The sequence below is a fragment of the Panthera pardus genome, unplaced genomic scaffold (genome assembly GCF_024362965.1).
Source record: "Panthera pardus isolate Hobbes unplaced genomic scaffold, ASM2436296v1 HiC_scaffold_21, whole genome shotgun sequence".
Taxonomy (NCBI): domain Eukaryota; kingdom Metazoa; phylum Chordata; class Mammalia; order Carnivora; family Felidae; genus Panthera; species Panthera pardus.
Genome location: NW_026526777.1, coordinates 1509879 through 1531977, shown reverse-complemented (window position 1 = coordinate 1531977; position 22099 = coordinate 1509879). Strand labels below are relative to the sequence as shown.

Here is a 22099-nt window from a genome sequence, read left to right as displayed (position 1 = left end):
GCTCGGTTGAGTGTCCGACTCTTGATTTTGGCTCAGGTCATGACCCAGGGTCATGGGATCATGCGTTGTCTCAGGCTCCACACCTGCTTAGGATTCTCTATCTCTCTCTGCCCCTCTCCCCTGCTTGTGTATGCACTCACTCTCTCTCTAAAAAAAAAAAAAAAAAAAAAAAAAAAAAAAAAAAAAAAGTTAATACATTTAATGTTATTTTGTTTAGTGTATTAAAATTCCAGGAAGGTGAGAATTACGGTAGAAATGCAAGCCTGTTATTCTGTCTTACATGATTATTTAAATTCTATTAGCGTTTATTTACTTAATTTTAAAATAATGTTCATACTAATTTAGATAACATACTCTTAATATTTATATTGTCCGTTTCGTTGTTTATTTAACTATTTGATAGTTCTTGTTTTAGAACATGAAATTAACAGTTCTTGTGATAATAAGTATTTCAGGATTTCAGTTTTGCATTAATACATGTACCTTAACTTATTAAATGTTAACACATGATGCCCAAAAGGAAATTCTTCCTGTTTCAGGTAAAAATTTTTGCCTTTATTTGAAAGTGAATATTCAAATAATACCACAAATCCAAGTGTCATGCCTTATTTGTATTACTGACAATGTTAGACTGACTATAATGGGTAGTAATCCACTATGTTGATTACTCATAAGTTTTATGATACTGGAAATAACGTGAAAGTAAGCATTTAGTTGTTTGACTTACTTGAGACTGAAGCCAAACTTGGTAAAAATTTGCCTTCATAAATTCATAATATCTTTTAGAAGGAGATATTTTAAAATATTTGTATAATTTTTATTCTTTTCTTGTCTTCCTCTTTGTAGCTTGCCCTCTCATTAGATTCTGTGGATATGTTTCTCGAGGCCTCATTTCTTTATTCTCCTTCACTTCTTGGCAGTCACTCGTTATAATGGCAAAATACAGAAGCCCTATTTTTGAGCATGTATTTCTTCCCTTACTAGTGAATTTCAGCTTTTTTTCTTGTTCTGCTGTTTAATTCTCTGCTTTGAATTGTCTGTTTATATGTTCGCTCATGTTTATTTTGAGATACTGGCTTTTCTGTTGTTATTTTTTTTTAAGCTATTACCTCATTGTTTTCCTCTCTATAGATATTGTTGTTACCTTTCTCCCAGAAGAATGTGGGAAGAATTTCAAATTGATTTGCATTTTATTCTAAACCCACTAAGGTTGGAAGTCGGAACTAGGATTCTTCAGGGTCTATACCCTCAATGCAGCACCTGTTAAGAAGGTTTCAGAAGCAAACATTAAAAAAAAAAAAAAAAATCATCAACAGAAGGAGTAAGCAAACACAGCTAAAAACAGGATTAAGTTCTGCAGGAACTTCAAATAATACAGTTGTTGAAGTCAGAATGTAAAGCGTTTGCGGCACCTGGCTAGCTCAGTCAGTAGAGCCTGTGACTCTTGATCTTGGGGTTGTGAGTTTGAGCCCCATGTTGGATGTTGTGAATCTTCCATTAAAAAGTAAAAAAGGAATATCAAGTATTTGAAATGATTAGTGTCTTAAAAAAGTAATTAGAGAAAAGGATAAACCTTTAAGAAAATAACCAGGCAGAGTTTCAAAAGAAGCCAATGGAATATATTTTCTGGATATGAACAGTGTATTTTTGAGGTGAAAAAAATTCACCCATTTACTTTTATTTATTATTTATTTATTTATTTTTTAATCTTTGTTTATTTTTGAGAGAGAGATAGCATGTGAGCAGGGAGGAGCAGAGAGAGAGAGAGAGAGAGAGAGAGGGAGAGGGAGAGGGAGAGGGAGGGAGGGAGGGAGGGAGGGAGACACAGAATCCGAAGCAGGTTCCAGGCTCTGTGCTGACAGCTCAGATGTGGGGCTCACACTTACGAACGGTGAGATCACGACCTGAGCCCAAGTCGGACACTTAACCCATTGAGCCACCCAGGCACCCCAGCACCCATTTACTTTCAAAGGCTCGGTGAGTAATAGCGTAAGCATTCATTATAGATGCAGCCGTGGAGAGAATAGTGAACTGGAAAATAGTGTTGAGAAAATCACCTAGAATGTAGCAGGGCCAGAGATGTCAAATGTGGTAGGAATAATACAAGATGATGAAGGATGGTAGTAAGTCCAATATGTTCTAGTTGGAGTCCTGAAGAATAATTAGGGAGATTTAATATTTGAAGGGTAATATTCCAGAATTATTTATGATGGACACATTCTGAGGTTAGGGAATAAAAGAATGTTATCTTCAAATGCTGAGAGAAAATAACCGTCAGTTCTGAAGAGAGCTTCTCCACCTCACAAGTTTAGCAGAATGGATTGCACGCAGAACAAGGGTACTGTTTCCAACTATTTTGCTGGGAGTTACAAAAAATTAAAACAATTGCCTTTGTAAAAAGGATGAAGGATGCTGCAGCAATTTCAGGAGCACAGTAGACAGATGAGCTATCACAGTAGGAGATAAGTGGAAGGCCAACAGTCAGTTATAGAGAAGTGGCATTAGAAGAAGCGCGTGCAAAAACAGTGGGAAAGAAGGAACAAAGTGGAAATGAACAAAGTTCAAAAGGTTAGGCAATGTGTGATATATATGGTAACAGGGAGAAGATATATAAGATAGCATAATTGATATCTTCAAAGAGGAAGGCAGAAATTTTTATTTAGATTTACTGTTAAAGGCATAATACAAAGAAATACAAAGTCTATTCAATAAATAGACTGAAAGGACTTGTTAGGTCTCATTTAATATCGTTGCCTGAGTGTTTATCATGGAAACCACAGTTACAGTCTTAGATTTTACCAGTAAAGCTAAGAATCTCTTTGCGATCCAGATCAAAGGATCAAGTTACCTCTGGAGGATAAAATTCGGGGTGTTCTCAAACGTCAAAATTCGGAACCAAAATAATAATATTCATAATGCCCTCAAATTGGACAGAATTTTTTTGAGAGACAGAGAGTGTAAGCAGGGTGGGGGTGGGGGGCGGCGCAGAGAAAGAGGGAGAGCGAGAACCTCAAGCAGGTTCCACCCTCAGCACGGAACCCGACACGGGGCTAGATCCCAGGAGCCTGAGATCATGTGACCTGAGCTGACCTGAAGAGTCGGATGCTCAACCGACTGAGCTGCCCAGGTGCCCCCAAATTTGCCTTTTAAACCAGTTTTGCATATACAGTTCTGTGGGCACCAACTATATTCACATTGTTGTGAAACCATCATCACCATCCACCTCCAGAATGTTTTCAGTCTTCCCGCCACTGAAATTCTGTACCCCACTGAACAGTGACTACCTTCCTCTGCAGCCTGTGGCAGCTGCCATTCTGTTGTGTGTCTCTCTAAATTTGACTACTCCAGGTACTTCCTGTCAGTAGAGTCCTAGAGTATTGGTCTTTTTGTGGTTGGCTTGCTTCCTTTTAGTTTAATGTCCTCGAGGTTCATCCATGTTGTATGGCATATGTCAAACTCTCCTTCTGTTTTAAGTCTGAGTAATAAGTAGTTGTGTGCGTATGCCACATTTTACCTGTCCTTCACCTGCCGGGGGACGTGGACGGATGTGCATCTTCCTGCTGGCTATTTGTGAATAACGCTGCTGGGGACATCAGTGCGCAGATATCAGCACGAGTCCCTCACTTCACTTCTTTGGGGTATTGGCAAGTTTAACAATGAAAATTAAAATGACACAGGTTTTTTGGCACTAGATAAGTTGCTTACAAGGTTTATATGGAAAAATAAGCAGCAGTGACATGGCTGAAAAGAGCAGTAACATGTAGGAATCTGTCTTACCGGGACGTGAAACCAGGTTGAAATGCCCAGCACGTTGTGGTAGTGGTGCACGGACAGACAGAAAATCAGTGACCCAGAATGGAGTATACAGCAACAGACGCGCCTGGGTGACTCAGTCGGTTAGGTGTCCGACTGGATTTCAGCTCAGGTCATGGTCCCAGGCTTGTGGGGTCTAGCCCCGCATCAGGCCCTGGGTGGACGTGGAGGCTGTTTAAGATTTTCTCTGCCCCTCTCCCACTTACACCCTGTGTCTCTCAAAAAGAAAAACAAAAGAAGTCAGTTCATGAGAAGTGTAGCATTTCATGCCACAGAATGAAGGACAAAATGATTCAGCAAATTCCATGGGAGCTAGGTGGCTCTCTAGGAGATTTTACACATCCATAGACACACATATATTTTAAACGTCATGAGGGTTTCCATCTCTCCCACTGCTGTTTTTCCTTTGAGAATAAAGATGCCATTGTTATCCCCATTTGAAAAAGAAACACGACGCTGCTTTGATTCCACTTTATCTTCGAACTCTGACCGCCTACTTCTCAGTTCCCTTGTTGTTCTTTACTTGACTTCACATTTTTCTCTGCCCATTCTCTTTTATACCCGCTCCCGTCAGGTTTTTGCTCTCGCGCTTTCTAGAAAGTGCTGTTGCGTGGTTACCAGTGACCCCGTGGGGCCACGTCCAGTAGCTGGCCGCACGCTGTCATTTCTCTTTGATCCACCAGCAGCACTGGGGTGGCAGCCCTTGGGCCTCACGTCCGGGGTACCGCATGTTCACTCACGCTAAGTTTTTTTTTTTCCCCCTGTTGTTACCTTCTGGCCCCTTCGTCTTTGCTGGTTCTTCTTCATCTGTTAATGTGGCCGTGCCTCACCTGGTTATGTCAGCCTGTCTCAGGGCTTTAAATATCTATGTGCCGCCGTTCAGATTTGAAACTTCCTGCTCAGACTCCTCTACTGGGGTGTTTAGAAGGCATTTCAGTCCTAACATGTCCCAGACTGATCTCCTGACATTTATTTTCCATCTTCCACCACAGTCTTTGTGATTGATCTTCTCGTCACGTACACTGTTTTACCCTGGTCCATGGTCGCTGTCATCTCTTGTCAGGATAACTGCTCTGGGTTGCTAACAAGACCCTGGTCACTTTATGAAGCACGAGGAAGAAAGCAACTAGAGGGAGGGCATGTTGGAAGATTTAAATGAAATCTTGTCACCCTTCTGCCCTTCCTCCACCTCAAAACCTCCTAGTGCTTCCCCTTTCGGGCAGTAAAAGCTCAAGCCTTTGTAACAGCCTAAAACGTCTGCCTGATCTTCCCCGCTGCACATGTTGTGTTCCTGTCCCCATTCAGTTGCTCAGGTCCTGCCACACCAGTGTTCTTGGTGTTCCCTTTCATCACTTCCTCACTTGAGGTCTTTGCCGGTGAGGCCTCACCCAGTGTCACAGCCCCGTTTTTGGCAGACTCCTGGCTCTCTTGGTAGCCTTCAGTTTTTCCCAGAACGGTCACCACCTTTTAGCAAATAATATTTTGAAAATCTGTGTTTTTCTTTATTGTTTTCCTCTTCCATTAAAAAATAAGCTATGTGAGAACAGGGATTTTTGTCTTTATTCTTTCACAAATCTCCAACACTGAGTATACACCCAATATATATTGTCCAATGAAGAATTAGGTCACATACCTCTTCTACATAAAACCTTCTATTGGTGTTCCCTTCCCTCTCTTGGACTGACAGAAGTCTGCCCTTGCACCTCCTGCCTCAGGGCCTTTGCTCTTGCTGTTTCATCTTTGGGGTATTATTCTTTTCTCAGGTATGTAAGTCCCTCCTTAACTGCCCTTGGGTTTCTGGGGAATTGTGATCTTCTCAATTGGGACTTTACTGTCACCCTATTTTAATGTTATAAATCATTTCCAACCCTAGAGTTTCCTCCTCTTCCATGCTCTGATTTTCTGCATAGCATATTTCACCCTCTGAAATACTGTTTGACTTCTCTTTTTATTGCCTCTCCCCTGCTCATGCATCAGAATGAAATATCCATGTTAAAAGGAATTTTTTCCACTGGTGTTATTCTTTGCACTTAAACGGTAGGTACTTAATAACTATTACCTGAAAAAAATGAGTTCCTGATTAAGCAAGAATTCAAGATTATAAAGTAAAATCAGTAGTGTTTTTGAATATCATCAATTTAGAAAAACTAACAAAAAATTCATTCATGCATGTAACATTTTTTATGAAATATTTAGAAATAACCTTGACAGCAAGTGTTTAGGATCTGTTTGAATAAGATTATAAATATCCAGTAATACTAAAAACTTTCACTAGATAAAATTGCTTTCTTATTGTAGAGCTAATGTTAGGGTTGAGATACCTTTTTTCATACACACACACACATATACACACACACACACACACATATACACATACACTTAAAGACATTTAGAGTTTTTTTCAAACTTCAAATGGATCTCAGGGCCACCGCTAAGTATACATATGCAAAAATAATGAGGAAACCTTATGAAAATCTCCTAAAATTAGTGATTTGGGATATACAAATCTATGAACTTAAAAACCCTTGGATTTGTGCTCTAAAAGATGGAATTTTATGGTATGTGATTATATCTCCATAATACTATAAAATAACCCAAGGAAATTCTGCAGGAATACAAAAAAGAAAAATGAGTCTTTTCAAGTATTAGAAGTTTTTATAAAGTTAGAATATCAGTACATTGTATTAGTGGCTCGGGAATAAGCGTAAATGTGAATGAAGTAAAATGGAGAGCTTAAAGAAAGACCCGAGTGTAAATTAACATGAAGTGCATAATGGAAATCCTCGAAACAGACAGACCTTCTGAGGTAAAGGCTGCTTACCTACTCACAGGTTATTTTCAAAATTCAAGACAGGTAAATAATTTAAAGCAAAAAGAAAAAAAATTCACTGAAGATGAAGGGAAGATTGTTGTCTTCAGAAGGACATGACCTTTCCAAGTAATCTGTGACAACAGCGTTAGAGCTAGAGAGACTATTTTATTGAACATAATGGCTAAGAGCTGTGGCTGTGAAATGAGACTAGGTTTAAATCATAGCTCAGTCACTTAACTGGTTAGGTGATGCTGGGCAGGGAATATCTACACGGTTCTCTTTTTTCTATTTAATGAAGTCAATTATAGTAACTGCAGCAGTTACTACAGTCAGGATTAAATGAGAGAGTATGTGACGTACTTAGTACAGGTTTTCTTATGTATTTGAATGCATAGAACTTCTTTAAGAAATCTAATAGGAAGTGGAAAGACAACTGATAAGTTGAGGGAAATAAGTGTAACACGGCAGAAGAAAAGAACTTATTTCTGACATGTTAAGGGCTCTTCTAAATCAATAATGATAAACTCCACAATTTAGAAAGATAATGTGGACCAGGACCTTTTAACAGTTGTTTCAGTGCTGAAGAAGTACACACGGCCAGCAAAGTCATGTCACCAGAAGTTCCCAATAACAGGTAATAAATGAAATGTAAATAGAAATGCAAAAAAAAAAAAAAAAAAAAATTGTAGATTGTGAAATCTTAAGCACTGACAGTGGGAGTAAAAAGGCTTGTCTTCACATTTAGAACATTGATGTCTCACCAGAAAACTCACATGGCTTCATGTAAACCATAGACAGAAAACAGTACGGCCGGTGCGGGAGCCCAGGCCCACAGCAGGGAAGTTAGCACAGGAACACGTGGCCTTTACAACCAGGAACTGTAAGCGTGGGGACCCCCTGGAGGGGGTTTAAATGTGTAAAGTGGGCAAAAAGCCATTTGATAAAAACAGGACAATAACAAGTAGATTTGAAAATGAACTTAAATAGTAAGTAATCCTAGAAATAATGGCATTTGAAATGAGAACTCCATGAACTTACTAGAACAGGAAATGGCAGAGAGTAAAATTTTTGAAGATTGCTCTAATCAAATCACCCGAATTGGCAGTGTTTAATTTCAGAATTATCAGGATCAGGCTATCAGATGGTATTGTTGTTTCTGCTCTAAGAAGCATTGCCTAACAGTATGGAATATCACACATCATAAAGTATTATCTTGAGTTGTAGAAATGTATTGTTTTATACATTCTGTGTTTGTTTGGGTTTTTTTATGTTTATTTTTGAGAGAGAGAGAGCACGAGAGGGGGAGGGTCAGAGAGAGGGAGACACAGAATCTGAAACAGGCTCCAGGCTCTGAGCTGTCAGCATAGAGCCCGATGCGGGGCTCGAACTCACGGACCGCGAGATCATGACCTGAGCTGAAGTCAGATGTTTAACCGACTGAGCCACCCAGACACCCCCATTCTGGATTTTTGTAATGAACTTTTTTTTTCCCTTTGAAATAATTTTTCCCCCCTTTGGTGCATAGCTGGTCAACATGTGTAACTATTTATTCTATATATTATACCTTTAGACCTAACAATTCTCTGAGGGAAATAATTGGACAATAGCAAAGATTTATGTAATTGGATGTTTATCATATACTACTTATAATAATCAATAACCAGAAGTTCTTTTAAAAGCAGCAAGTAGGTTGATTTAATGAACTGCAGACTGTTGTGAAACCGTTGAATCAGTAGTCTAATTCCTGATTTGTTTGCACAGAAAGGTGTCTTCTTGCAGCATTTAAGTTAACCAAGGTACAAAACAAAAAGCATTTTTGGACCATTTTTATACAAGGATGTTCATGTGTTTTTGTGCGTGTGATGGAAAGATCTGAAATGTAAACGTGTTTATCCATGGATGGTAGTACTTTCGTCACTTTTTAAAATAAGCCTAACTTTATATTTGGAGTAAAGCTATTTTTGTGTTGAAAAAAATTATATGCCTAATGGGACGTTTTGATAAGATATCCTTTTTGTTGCCCAACATATAATATACTCTGTTAAAAATGACCCTTCTTACGACTAATTGTCATTTTAAAAGGTTCTTAGGAATGTAAGAGACTACTACCACCAGTACCATAGGTAGTTTTGCATTGTCTTGTTAGTATAATCTCATTGACTCCCTTTATCCAATGGCAGAATTTGGAAGAAGAGATCTTTGAAACCAAAACTAAATTATCTGTGTATATCTTTTGTCTTCTATTTCATCATTGACCGTTTACTGTGGGATAGTGTTTTAGGCTGATTTTAGTTAATATTTCTGACAGACACAAAAACCCAGATTTGAGTACAGTCCTTTAGCAGGATATGGGAACTGTATATGTCTCCGCTTTAGGCAGAATTTTTAAAATGACTTTTATTGGAGTATAAACACACAAAACTCGTGTGACAGCTCAGTGGATCTTCACAGTCCACAGTACCCCCTCTGGCCAGTGTTCAGTTTAAGAGCTACAACACTGCCAGCACCTGTTAAACCCTCCTCATGCTCCTTCCCTTTCACTGCCGCCCATGCCACGCTGCCTCATACCACGGGGGACTGTTTTCCTTTTTTTTTTTTTTTTTAAGTTTACGTATGTATTTAGAGAGAGTGTTGCATGAGCAGGGAAGGGACAGAGAGAGAGAGAGAGAGAGAGAGGGAGAGGGAGAGGGAGAGAGAGAGAATCCCAAGCAGGCTCCACGCTGTCAGCGCAGAACCTGACGTGGGGCTCAGACTCCCAATCCGTGAGATCGTGACCTGATCCGAAATCAAGAGTCAGACACTTTACCAACTGAGCCCCCCGGGGCCTCCTGAATGGGATTATATAGTATAAACATTTGTTCTCACTCCTTCCGTTCACTGTTGTTAACTTTATCCACTTCATTGTACATAGTCTCAGTTTGTACAAGATGGATTTTTACAGGTACGTTTTAACATTAGAAATGTTGTAGTTTTCTGGGAATGCAAGCTGGTGCAGCCACTCTAGAAAACAGTATGGGGGTTCCTCAAGAAACTAAAAATAGAACTGCCCCACGACCCACCATTTGCACTACTGTGTATATCTTTTGTCTTCTATTTCACGACCCAGCATTTGCACTACTGGGTATTTATCCATGGGATACAGGTGTGCTGTTTTGAAGGGACACGTGCACCCCCATGTTTATAGCAGCACTATCCACAATAGCCAAAGGATGGAAAGAGCCCAATGTCCATCGACAGATGAATGGATAAAGGAAATGTGGTGTATATATACAATGGAGTATTACTCGGCAATCAAAAAGAATGAAATCTTGCCATTTGTAGCTACGTGGATGGAACTGGAGGGTATTATTAGTGAAATTAGCTAAGTGAAATTAGTCAGAGAAAGATAAATATTATATGACTTATATGAGGACTTGAAGAGACAAAACAGGTGAACATAAGGGAAGGGAAACAAAAATAATATAAAAACAGGGAGGGGGACGAAACAGAAGAGACTCGTAAATACGGAGAACAAACTGAGGGTTGCTGGAGGGGTGGTGGGAGGGGGGATGGGCTAAATAAATGGGTAAGGGGCACTAGGGAATCTACTGCTGAAATCATTGTTGCACTATATGCTAACTAATTTGGATGTAAATTTTAAAAAATAAAAAATAAAACAAAATAAAAAAGAAATGTAGTTTTCAGATACAAATATATTTTAAAGTACTTAATAAAGCCTCTTAATTGTTAAGTTTTGAAAAGTAACTATGAACGTACAGAATGAGCCTATTGTTTCTTAGTAAAATGGGAGGAAAATGTGAGGGGTTTGTTTAATCACAAGCTTAGTATTTATAAATTGTACAGGAGACTGTCAAAAAAAAGTCATTTTCCCCTTGGGCAAAATTGTAAGAGTCTAGTCCAAAAGAGATAATTAAGTTCCCTTAATTCTGAGGTGATCAGCTATTGGTGGTATTGTGTTCTCCTTTAGTTGCCATAAAGTAAAGAGGAGTGTTGAGAAACTGAAACGCGTCCGTCAGAAAATGACCAGAAAGAAGTGAAACCATTTGGGGCAGAAGGTTGACTGTGTGGTTGAGATCACATGGGTGAAAAGCTGCAGGAAAGCAGAGCAATTAGACTTATTCTATGTGATTTGAGAAGGTGAGACTCAGACCAGTAAGTGATAGTTGCAGAAAGGCAGATTTTACATCACTCTTAGGAAGAACTTACTTTAATTTTTTTTTTTAATGTTGATTTATTTTTGAGGGAGAGAGACACAGAGCATGAGCGGAGGAGGGGCAGAGAGAGGGATCCAGGATCCAAAGCAGGCTCCAGGCTCCGAGCTGTCAGCACAGAGCCCAACACAGGGCTCAAACCCACGGACCGCAAGATCATGACCTGAGCCGAAGTCAGATGTTCAACAGACTGAGCCACCCAGGCACCCCTTAGGAAGAACTTATTTTAATAAACACATTTCATTATGGTAAATTTCAAATTAAAGAGTAGAGTGACCAGTACAAGTTAAGAGATCTATTTACATCCATCACTAGGATCCTCTTGTGCTACATTTCCTATCTAATACTTGGATGTAGTCTGTTCTTCAGGGAACCCTGGTTCCTCCCCTTTTACTGGGAAGTGATAGGTAGAGACCACAGTCCTGGGTATTAGAGGTGTTCATTGCTACTGGATTTTCATTGTATTTAGGCAGTTTGATAGAGATAAGGGGGGAAAGTGTGGGTGTGTGTTAAAGACTTTGTACGTTTCTAATATTTCAACTTGAAATTATAGGGGTTTTAATCTCTTTGGTTTTATATTGTGTCTCCTTTTTTTTCTTACAAAAATTTGGTTCCTAGGGGCACCTGGGTGGCTCAGTCGGTTAGGTGGCCGACTTCGGCTCAGGTCATGATCTCGCGGTCCGTGAGTTCGAGCCCTGTGTCGGGCTCTGGGCTGACAGCTCAGAGCCTGGAGCCTGTTTCAGATTCTGTGTCTCCCTCTCTCTGACCCTCCCCGTTCATGCTCTGTCTCTCTCTGTCTCAAAAATAAATAAACGTTAAAAAAAAAAAAATTTTGGTTCCTAATGACATTCACATAGTAACTTATTTGATCTATGTATCTATCGATTATCCATCTATCTAGGTTCAAAGTAATTATACCAATATTACCACTAATATCAGTCTCACTGGATGGAATTTAAGATTTCTTGTGGATATCATTTTGTCTTTAAAATGTATTGTCCAAAGACTGTTTTAAAGTAATTCAAAATAATCGTCTTCCATGTAGCTATGTACTTAATTTGATAGATATATTTGTTTACATTGTTTTCAGTATTTAGAGATTTGGAATATTTTTCTATATGATATAATTTTGTTTCTTAAATACTTAAAGTACTTAATTGCAAAGTCAGAACCATAAGTAGATGCAGGAAAGTCTGACATCTAGACCTCTTTCCTCCCCTTGTAGGTCACCGTTTTTATTAATCTTTCGGTTTTTTCCTTCCATGTTTAATGTGATCAGATACGTGTATATATTCATATTCCTCTTTATATGTAAGGTGGTATATTTATAGCCACTGTTCTAATTCTTTTTTTCATTTAACATTGTATTCTTAAAGAGGATCACACAGCAGTTGGTTGGTCTCTCCTTTTTTGGGGTCTTGTTTTTTGGGGCTTTTTTTTTTTTTTTTTTTTTTTTGCCGTTTCATAGTACTCTCTTATACACATTCCTTTGGTTTAATCAGCCACTCTCCTGTAGATAATTATTTTAGAGTTTTGCTATTAAAATGGTGGTAGGGGGTGCCTGGCCGGCTCAGTCAAGTATAACTGTTGACCTTAGAGTTGTGAGTTTGAGCCCCACGTTGGATATAGAGATTACTTAAAATCTTCTTAAAAAGTAGTGGTACATTTTATAGTTTTCTGCAGCTGTTATATTTTTGCCAGCGTATCTTGGCAAAAATCTAATCCAGTAGGGATTTGATCTCCTACTGGTGGGGTTCCTGTAGTTAAATGCATATGGTATTCTAGTCATTACCCATTTCCCTTCTATAGAAATTACACCATTTTACATACGGTACATGTCTGGGTATGCTTGAATTTGTTTTTTGTTGTTCGCCCTCTTCCATTGGTTCTTCGGTCTTTTCGTGTGTAAGTTCTGTACTGTTTAACGATAGAAGCTTTAAAAAATAATTTAACATTTGGTACAGTTGTACCCTTGCTTTTCTTCTTTTTAAGATTTTGCTAGTTATTCTTGCTTGTCTAATTTTTCGAAAGAATTTTATATTTTTTCTTACTCCTGAATGAAATTTTGGTGGTATTTTTATTGGGATAGCATTAAATTTATAAATTTGTTTTGGGAAAATTGTCATCTTATGTCTTCCTATCCACAAACACAGTATGTATTTCCATTTGTTCAAGTCTTTCATTTTTATTTCACGGTTAAAAAGAACTCTTTACGTCAATTATACTTCAGTTGTTCAAGAAAATCTATGTTGAAACATGGGAGAAAAATTATTTGTTTTCCCTGACAGTGTCAAATGAAGTTCATATTTTTGATTTAGATAAATCTTTTTTATTTCTTTAGACTTCTTTTCCCCAAAATTTTTATTTAAATTCTAGTTAATTAACATATCGTGTAATATTGGTTTCAGGAGTAGAATTCAGTGATTCGTCACTTACATACAACACCCAGTGTTCCTCTTAATGTGCCCTCACCCATCTATCCCATCCTCCCACCCCCCTCCCTCAGTCTGTAACCCTCAGTTTGTTTTCTATCATTAAGAGTCTGTTATCTTTCTCTCTGTTTTTCTCCCCCTTCCCATATGTTCATCTGTTTTGTTTCCTAAATTCTACATATGAAAGAAATCATATGGTATTTGTCTTTGACTGACTTGCTTTGCTTAGCGTACATAATACACTCTAGTCCATCCACATCATTGCAAATGGCAAGATTCAGTTACTATTATTTTTTAAGTACACACACAGCTTAGTCATGGCCCTGAGATCGAGACCTGAGCTAAGATCACAAGTCAGACGTTTAACTGGCTGAGCCACCCAGGCACCCCAAGATTCTAGTCTTTTATTCTTTTTGATGGCTGAGTAATATTCCATTGTATGTATATATTTATAAGTTTATATATGCATATATTTTAATATATAGACACATACATACAAATACCACCTCTTTATCCATTCATCAGTCATTGGACAATTGGACTCTTTCCATAATTTGACTGTTGTTCATAATGCTGCTATAAACATTGGGGAGCATGCGTACCCCTTCAAATCTGTACTTTTGTATCCTTTGGATAAATACCTAGTAGTGTAATTGCTGGGTTGTAGGGTAGTTCTATTTTTAATGTTTTGAGGAGCCTGCAGACTGTTTTCCAGAGTGGCCACACCAGTTTGTACATCCATCAACGGTGTATGAGTGTTTCCCTTTTCTCTGCATCCTCTCCCAACATCTGTTGTTGCCTGAGTTGTTAATGTTAGCCATTCTGACAAGTGCGAGGTGGTATCTCCTTGTGGTTTTGATTTGTATTTCCCTGATGAGTGATGTGGAGCATCTTTTCATGCATGTTAGCCATCTGGCTGTCTTCTTTGGAAAAGTGTCTATTCATGTCTTCTGCCCATTTCTTAATTGGATTATTTGTTTTTTGGGTGTTGAGTTTGAGAAGTTCTTCTAGATTTTGGATACTAACCCTTTATCACATATGTCATTTGCAAATATCTTTTCCCATTCTGTAGGCTGCCTTTTAGTTTGGTTGATTGTTTCCTTTGCTGTGCAGAAGGCTTTTATCTTGATGAGGTCCCAATAGTTCATTTTTGCCTTTGTTTCCCTTGCCTCCAGTGACGTGTCTAGTAAGAAGTTGCTGCGGCGGAGTTCAAAGAGGTTGCTGCCTGTGTTCTTCTAGGATGTTGATGGTTTCCTGTCTCGTGGTTAGGTCTTTCATCCATTTTGAATTTCCTTTTGTGTGCGGTCTAAGAAAGTGGTCCAGGTTCATTCTTCTGCACGTTGCTGTCCAGTTTTTTCCGACACCATTTGCTGAAGAGACTGTCTTTTTTTCCATTGGTTATTCTTTCCTGCTTTGCTGAAGATTAGTTGACTATATAGTTGTGGTTCCATTTCTGGGTTTTCTTTTCTGTTCCGTTGATCTGTGTGTCTGTTTTTGTGCAAGTACCATACTGTCTTGATCACTACAGCTTTGTAATGTAGCTTAAAGTCCGGAATCAAGATGCCTCCAGCTTTGCTTTTCTAAAAAAAAGAACTCTTTAATTGTTATCCAAAAGTAAAACAGATTGTTGTGTGAAGTAATTAATTCACTTGTGAAGTATACGGTGAGAACTCATGAATTGGGTAACAATTTATGTTAATGACTTAAAAGTTACTTCCAACTCCAAAATGTGATACAAATCTTTTTATTCAAGTTATTTATTTATTTTGAGAGAGAGATAGAGGAAGAAAGCATGAGCACAGAAGGGGCAGACAGCGAAGGAGAGAGAGAGAGAATCCCAAGCAGGTTCTTCACTGTCAGCACAGAGCCTGACGTGGGGCTCGAACTCATGATCATGACCTGAACCAAAATCAAGGGTCAGATGCTCAACCAACTGAGCCACCCAGATGCCCCCTAAATGTTATGTAAAAGTGCATTGTATAGAAAATGTGAATGTATTTTACTGTCTTTTTTATTCCTCTCACATTAAGAGAGAACTTGATTGTTCTTTCAAAACTATAACTGAGGGGCACCTGGGTGGCTCAGTCGGTTAAGCATCCAACTTGGGCTCGGTTCATGGGTTCAAGCCCTGCATCAGATTCTGTGCTGACGGCTCAGAGCCTGGAGCCTGGTTCGGATTCTGTGTCTCCTTCTCTCTCTGCCCCTCCCCTACTTGCGTTCTTTCTCTTAAAAATAAATAAACATTGAAAAAATAAAAATAAACTATAATTGAGAATGAGTTAAAGGAGTGGAAGTAGGTTAGGGGTTGTACAGCACTGGTTTGAAATCTTTGCTATCAATGAAGGAGGTAGGCAGTGAACAATTATTTTATTTTATTTTTAAATATATATTTTTTAACGTGTATTTATTTTTGAGAGAGAATGCGTGCGGGGGAGGAGCAAAGAGAGGGTGAGACAGAGGATCCAAAGCGGGCTCTGCGCTGAAAGCAGGGAGGCCCATGCAGGGCTTAAACTCACGAACCGGGAGATCATGACCTGAGCCAAAGTCAGGTAGCTAACCGACTGAGCCACCCAGGCGCCCCAGTGAACTATTATTTTAAAAGAGTGCCATTGGTTATTGTAACTAACAATACTTATCTTTTTAAAAATAGGATGTTTGTATGCAAATGTTCAGTCTAAAGTAAGGTAAGAGTAGATTGCTAATTTGCCATTTTCAAACAATGTCAAAAAAAATCAGGTTATTTTTAAATGTTGAGTAATATATAAGTGTGTGTGGTTGAGAGTCAGCACAGGTAACGTTTTGCTAGCCTCTGATACAGCAGCAGAGGAACTCCTGTATGGTGACATGGTGTTTAACATTAGTTAGGTTTTTAAATAAACCTTTTTAAATAAAGCACCCTTGCCTATGTTTTATCTGATATGTGATCAGTCAGGTTGTTCAGTTTTAATGCTAAACCGAAGTGTGATACAAGGTTTACTCTCTCTGAAACCTGTTTCTTGTTCAAATTTTAGGACCCTTCAAAGTTGTACAAGAAAGCAGGTGATGTTGCAGCCATTGAATGCCAATCCGAAGAAGGCATCCGTCTTCATTCACAGGGAGAAAACAGTCCTTTGTCGAAGAAGCTGTCTCCAGTACACTCAGAAATGACAGATTACATTAATGCAACATCATCTACCCTTGTTGGGAGCCGGGAGCCTGATTTAAAGGACCGAGCATTACTTAATGGAGGAACGAGTGTAACAGAGAAGTTGGCACAGCTCATCGCAACTTGCCCTCCCTCTAAGTCTTCCAAGACTAAACCGAAGAAGTTGGGAACTGGCACTGCTGCGGGATTGGTTAGCAAAGATTTGATCCGGAAAGCAGGCGTTGGCTCTGTAGCTGGAATACTACATAAGGACTTAATAAAAAAACCAGCCATCAGCACAGCAGTTGGATTGGTAACTAAAGATCCTGGGAAAAAGCCAGTGTTTAATGCAACGGTAGGATTGGTCAATAAGGACTCTGTGAAAAAACTAGGAACGGGCACTACGGCGGTGTTCATTAATAAAGACTTAGGCAGAAAGCCAGGAACTGTCACTACAGTAGGACTGCTGAGCAAGGATTCAGGAAAGAAGCTAGGAATTGGGATTGTTCCAGGGTTAGTGAACAAGGACTCTGGAAAGAAGTTAGGACTTGGCACTGTGGTTGGGCTGGTTAATAAAGACTTGGGAAAGAAATTGAGTTCTACTGTCGGCCTAGTGGCCAAGGACTGTGCAAAGAAGATTGTAGCAAATTCAGCAATGGGATTAGTTAACAAGGACATGGGAAAGAGACTGGTGAGTTGCTCTATGGCAGGCCTGGTCAGTAAAGATGCCATAAACCTTAAAGCCGAAGCACTGCTCCCCACTCAGGAACCACTTAAGGCTTCTTGTAGTACAAACATCAGTAGTCATGAAAGTCAGGAACTTTCTGAATCCCTGAAAGACAGCACCACCAGCAAAACTTTTGAGAAGAATGTTATACGGCAGAGTAAAGAAAGCATATTGGAAAAGTTCTCAGTTCGAAAAGAAATCATCAATTTGGAGAAAGAAATGTTCAGCGAAGGAACATGCATTCAGCAAGACAGTTTCTCATCCAGTGACAGGGGGCCTTATGAAACCTCAAAGCATGAAAAGCAACCTCCCGTGTACTGCACTTCTCCGGACTTTCAAATGGGAGCTGCTTCAGACGCATCCACAGCAAAATCCCCATTCAGTGCAGTAGGAGAGAGCAGTCTCCCCTCCCCATCGCCCACCGTATCTGTCAACCCTCTAACCAGAAGTCCCCCTGAAACTTCACAGCTGGCCCCTAATCCATTGCTCTTAAGTCCTACCACAGAATTAATGGAAGAAATTTCTGAATCTGTTGGAAAGAACCAGTTTACTCCTGAAAGTACCCACTTGAACATTGGTCATAGGTCCGTGGGTCACAGCATGAACATCGAATGTAAAGGGATTGATAAAGAGCTAACTGATTCAAAAACCGCGCATCTAGATATTCCAAGAATAAGCTCTTCCCTGGGAAAAAAGCCAAGTTTGACTTCCGACTCCAGTATTCACGCAATTACCCCTTCGGTTGTTAACTTCACTAGTTTATTTAGTAACAAGCCCTTTCTAAAACTTGGTGCGGTAGGTGCGTCGGACAAACACTGCCAAGTGGCTGAAAGCCTAGGCACGAGTTTGCAGTCGAAACCATTGAAAAAACGGAAAGGAAGGAAACCTCGGTGGACTAAAGTGGTGGCGAGAAGCACATGCCGGTCTCCCAAAGGGCTAGAGTTAGAAAGATCAGAGCTCTTTAAGAATGTTGCGTGTAGCTCCCTATCAGGTAGTAATTCTGAGCCAGCCAAGTTTATGAAAAACATCGGACCATCTTCGTTTGTAGATCATGACTTCCTGAAACGCCGATTGCCAAAGCTGAGCAAGTCCACGGCCCCGTCTCTTGCTCTCCTAACTGATAGTGAAAAACCCGCTCACAAGGCTTTTGCTACTCACAAGCTCTCCTCCAGTATGTGTGTCTCTAGTGACCTTTTGTCTGACATTTATAAGCCCAAGAGGGGAAGACCTAAAGCTAAGGAGATGCCTCAACTGGAAGGGCCACCTAAAAGGACTTTAAAAATCCCTGCCTCTAAAGTGTTTTCTTTGCAGTCTAAGGAAGAACAGGAACCCCCGATTTTACAACCAGAAATCGAAATTCCTTCCTTCAAGCAAAGTCTTTCTGTGTCTCCTTTTCCGAAAAAGAGAGGCAGACCAAAGAGGCAGATGAGGTCACCGGTCAAGATGAAGCCACCTGTACTCTCCGTGGCTCCGTTTGTTGCCACCGAGAGTCCGAGCAAGCTGGAGTCTGAAAGTGATAACCATCGGAGCAGCAGTGATTTCTTTGAGAGTGAGGATCAGCTTCAGGACCCAGACGATCTGGACGACAGGCATAGGCCCGCTGTCTGCAGCATGAGTGACCTAGAGATGGATCCAGATAAAAAAATTACCAAGAGAAACAATGGACAGCTAATGAAAACAATTATCCGCAAAATAAATAAAATGAAGACTTTGAAGAGGAAGAAACTGCTGAATCAGATTCTTTCAAGCTCCGTAGAATCAAGTAATAAAGGGAAAGTGCAATCCAAACTCCATAATACAGTGTCCAGTCTTGCCGCCACGTTTGGCTCTAAATTGGGCCAGCAGATAAACGTCAGCAAGAAAGGAACCATTTACATAGGAAAGAGAAGGGGTCGAAAACCAAAAACTGTCTTAAACGGCATTCTTTCTGGTAGCCCTACCAGCCTTGCTGTCCTTGAGCAAACTGCTCAGCAGGCAGCTGGCTCGGCATTAGGACAGATCCTTCCCCCTTTGCTGCCCTCCTCTGCTAGTGGTTCAGAGATTCTCCCGTCACCTGTGTGCTCCCAGTCTTCTGGGACTAGTGGGGGTCAGAGCCCTGTGAGCAGTGACGCGGGCTTCGTGGAACCCAGTTCAGTGCCGTATCTGCATTTACACTCCAGACAGGGCAGTATGATCCAGACGCTTGCAATGAAGAAGGCCTCAAAGGGGAGGAGGCGACTGTCTCCCCCTACTTTGTTGCCGAATTCTCCTTCCCACTTAAGTGAACTCACCTCCCTGAAAGAGGCCACTCCTTCTCCCATTAGTGAGTCTCACAGCGACGAGACCATTCCCAGCGATAGTGGAATCGGAACCGATAATAACAGCACTTCGGACAGAGCAGAGAAGTTTTGTGGACAGAAAAAGAGGCGGCATTCTTTTGAACATGTCTCTCTGATTCCCCCTGAAACCTCTACAGTCCTGAGCAGTCTCAAAGAAAAACATAAACACAAATGTAAGCGCAGGAATCACGATTACCTCAGCTATGACAAGACGAAGAGGCAGAAACGAAAACGGAAAAAGAAATACCCCCAGCTCCGAAGCAGACAGGATCCAGACTTTATTGCAGATCTGGAGGAACTGATAAGTCGACTGAGTGAAATTCGAATCACCCATCGAAGTCATCATTTTATCCCCCGAGACCTGCTCCCCACTATTTTTCGCATCAACTTTAATAGCTTCTATACACATCCTTCTTTCCCCTTGGACCCTTTGCACTACATTCGAAAACCTGACTTAAAAAAGAAGAGAGGGAGACCCCCTAAGATGAGGGAGGCAATGGCCGAAATGCCCTTCATGCACAGCCTTAGTTTTCCTCTTTCCGGTACAGGATTCTATCCGTCCTACGGCATGCCTTACTCTCCGTCACCCCTTACAGCCACTCCCCTGGGACTAGGTTACTATGGAAGGTACCCCCCCACTCTCTACCCTCCTCCGTCTCCTTCTTTCACTCCTCCGCTTCCACCTCCTTCCTACATGCATGCTGGTCACTTACTTCTCAACCCCACCAAATACCATAAGAAAAAGCATAAGCTACTGCGACAGGAGGCCTTTCTCACAACCAGCAGGACTCCTCTCCTTTCCATGAGCACCTACCCTAGCGTCCCTCCCGAGATGGCCTATGGTTGGATGGTCGAGCACAAACATAGGCACCGTCACAAGCACAGAGAACACCGCTCTTCTGAGCAACCCCAGGTTTCCATGGACGCCGGCTCTTCCAGATCTGTTTTGGAGTCCCTGAAACGCTATCGATTTGGGAAGGAAACTGTTGGAGAGCGATACAAGCATAAGGAAAAGCACCGATGTCATATGTCCTGCCCTCATCTCTCTCCTTCGAAAAGCTTAATAAATCGAGAAGAACAGTGGGTCCACCGAGAGCCTTCAGAATCTAGTCCACTGGCTTTGGGATTGCAAACACCTTTACAGATCGACTGTTCAGAGAGTTCTCCGAGCTTATCCCTGGGAGGGTTCACTCCCAGCTCTGACCCGGCCAGCAGCGATGAGCATACAAACCTTTTCACAAGTGCAATAGGCAGCTGCCGAGTCCCCAACCCGAACTCCAGCGGCCGGAAGAGACTAGCTGACAGTCCTGGACTGTTCTCTGCACAGGACACTTCGCTCACTCGGCCTCACAGGAAGGAGCCACTGCCTTCCGGCGAGAGGGCAGTGCAGACCGCGACAGGTAAGGAGGGCTCCTTCGCTGCCTGTTGTTTGTGTTGGGAAAGGAGAGGACTTGACCCTCAGGTTGCCTGATGCGTGTATGTGAACTCTTAACGGTTTGGTTTGTATAAATAGATGTGGCATGGTGTCTTCAGCGTTCTTGTTTTTGGTACATGTGAGAAGTAAGATAAGGCCTGTCTTTGCATTAATTCTGAATTTTGAGAAGAGGTACCGTTACAAAAACAAACAACACTCAAGTTTTGGAAACCAGGAAAAATGATTCTTCTTTCTTACGCAAAAAGGCGGTTACAGTTTCTTTAGGGAGAAATGGCCCATGGGTGTTGTTGGCAGCTGTGCAGGACTTTTAATCTATTCTAATCTAATAATTATAAGTGAGTTTATGTTACAGGAAGAAATGTCAACCCAGTGTGTCTCGTAATAAAAATCTAGGCTTTCAAAATTATCAACGTCGTACAAGGGACTTCATCCTGCAGAGTGATCTCTAGGTGTCCTCATAAAAGCTGCTTCAGTCGCATATGAAATGACATAAAACAAATCTGCGTGATACATTTGAAACACCTGCAAAGCTCGTAAGAACTGAAACAAAGATAGGAAACAAGAAAGTGGAAGCATTGCCCATTCATGTAGAAAGAAGGCATGTGTGAGTCAGAAGGTCTCTATCAGAGATCTCAACTCTGGGGGTTTGGTTGTAGGTAACTCTAGGAAGTCCGCGGAACCTCTATAGAGTTATAAGTACAATCATGTGTATGTGTGCTTGTGCGTACTTTTCCGGGGAAAAATCTATAAATTGCATCACATTCTCCAAGTCAATTCTCTAAGCCTCCATACCTCTTCCTATAAAATGGTAATAATAGGGTTATCGTGAGAAGTAAATGAGATTATAATGTGTGTATTGAAGTGATTTGCACATTGTAAGTGCGCAGATGTTAATTGGTAAAATCATTCCCCAAAAGATTAAAAACTTAGGCATTATAGGAAATGATAAACCCCTCTAATGTGTTTTTGCTTATGATGTTCATTATTCACGAAATTTTGAACGAGCCATTTTTGTTGAGAAACTGAGCATTCTTTAGTTTCTAACGATGTAATAAAGAGAAGAAAAATTCCTAAGTTTTAATTAGGTTCATTCAGCAAATTTTTGATGAATAAGTCACTGAGTATCAGTTTGTCAGGCACTCTACTTTGTGGGCTCTTGTGAGGAGTAAGGCACACAAATACATTGTTCTCATGGGACTTACAGAGGAGGAGATAGGCGATGAACAA

At 40.5% G+C, this 22099-nt stretch overlaps 1 protein-coding gene across 1 annotated transcript in view; it reads left to right on the top strand.

Annotated features, from left to right (window-relative positions):
* Positions 1-22099, top strand: part of ASH1L (ASH1 like histone lysine methyltransferase) — a 189973-nt gene that overhangs the window by 46417 nt on the left and 121457 nt on the right. The window contains 1 exon segment of the mRNA XM_053908771.1: positions 16280-20837. Coding sequence (XP_053764746.1) covers positions 16280-20837 — 4558 coding nt within the window.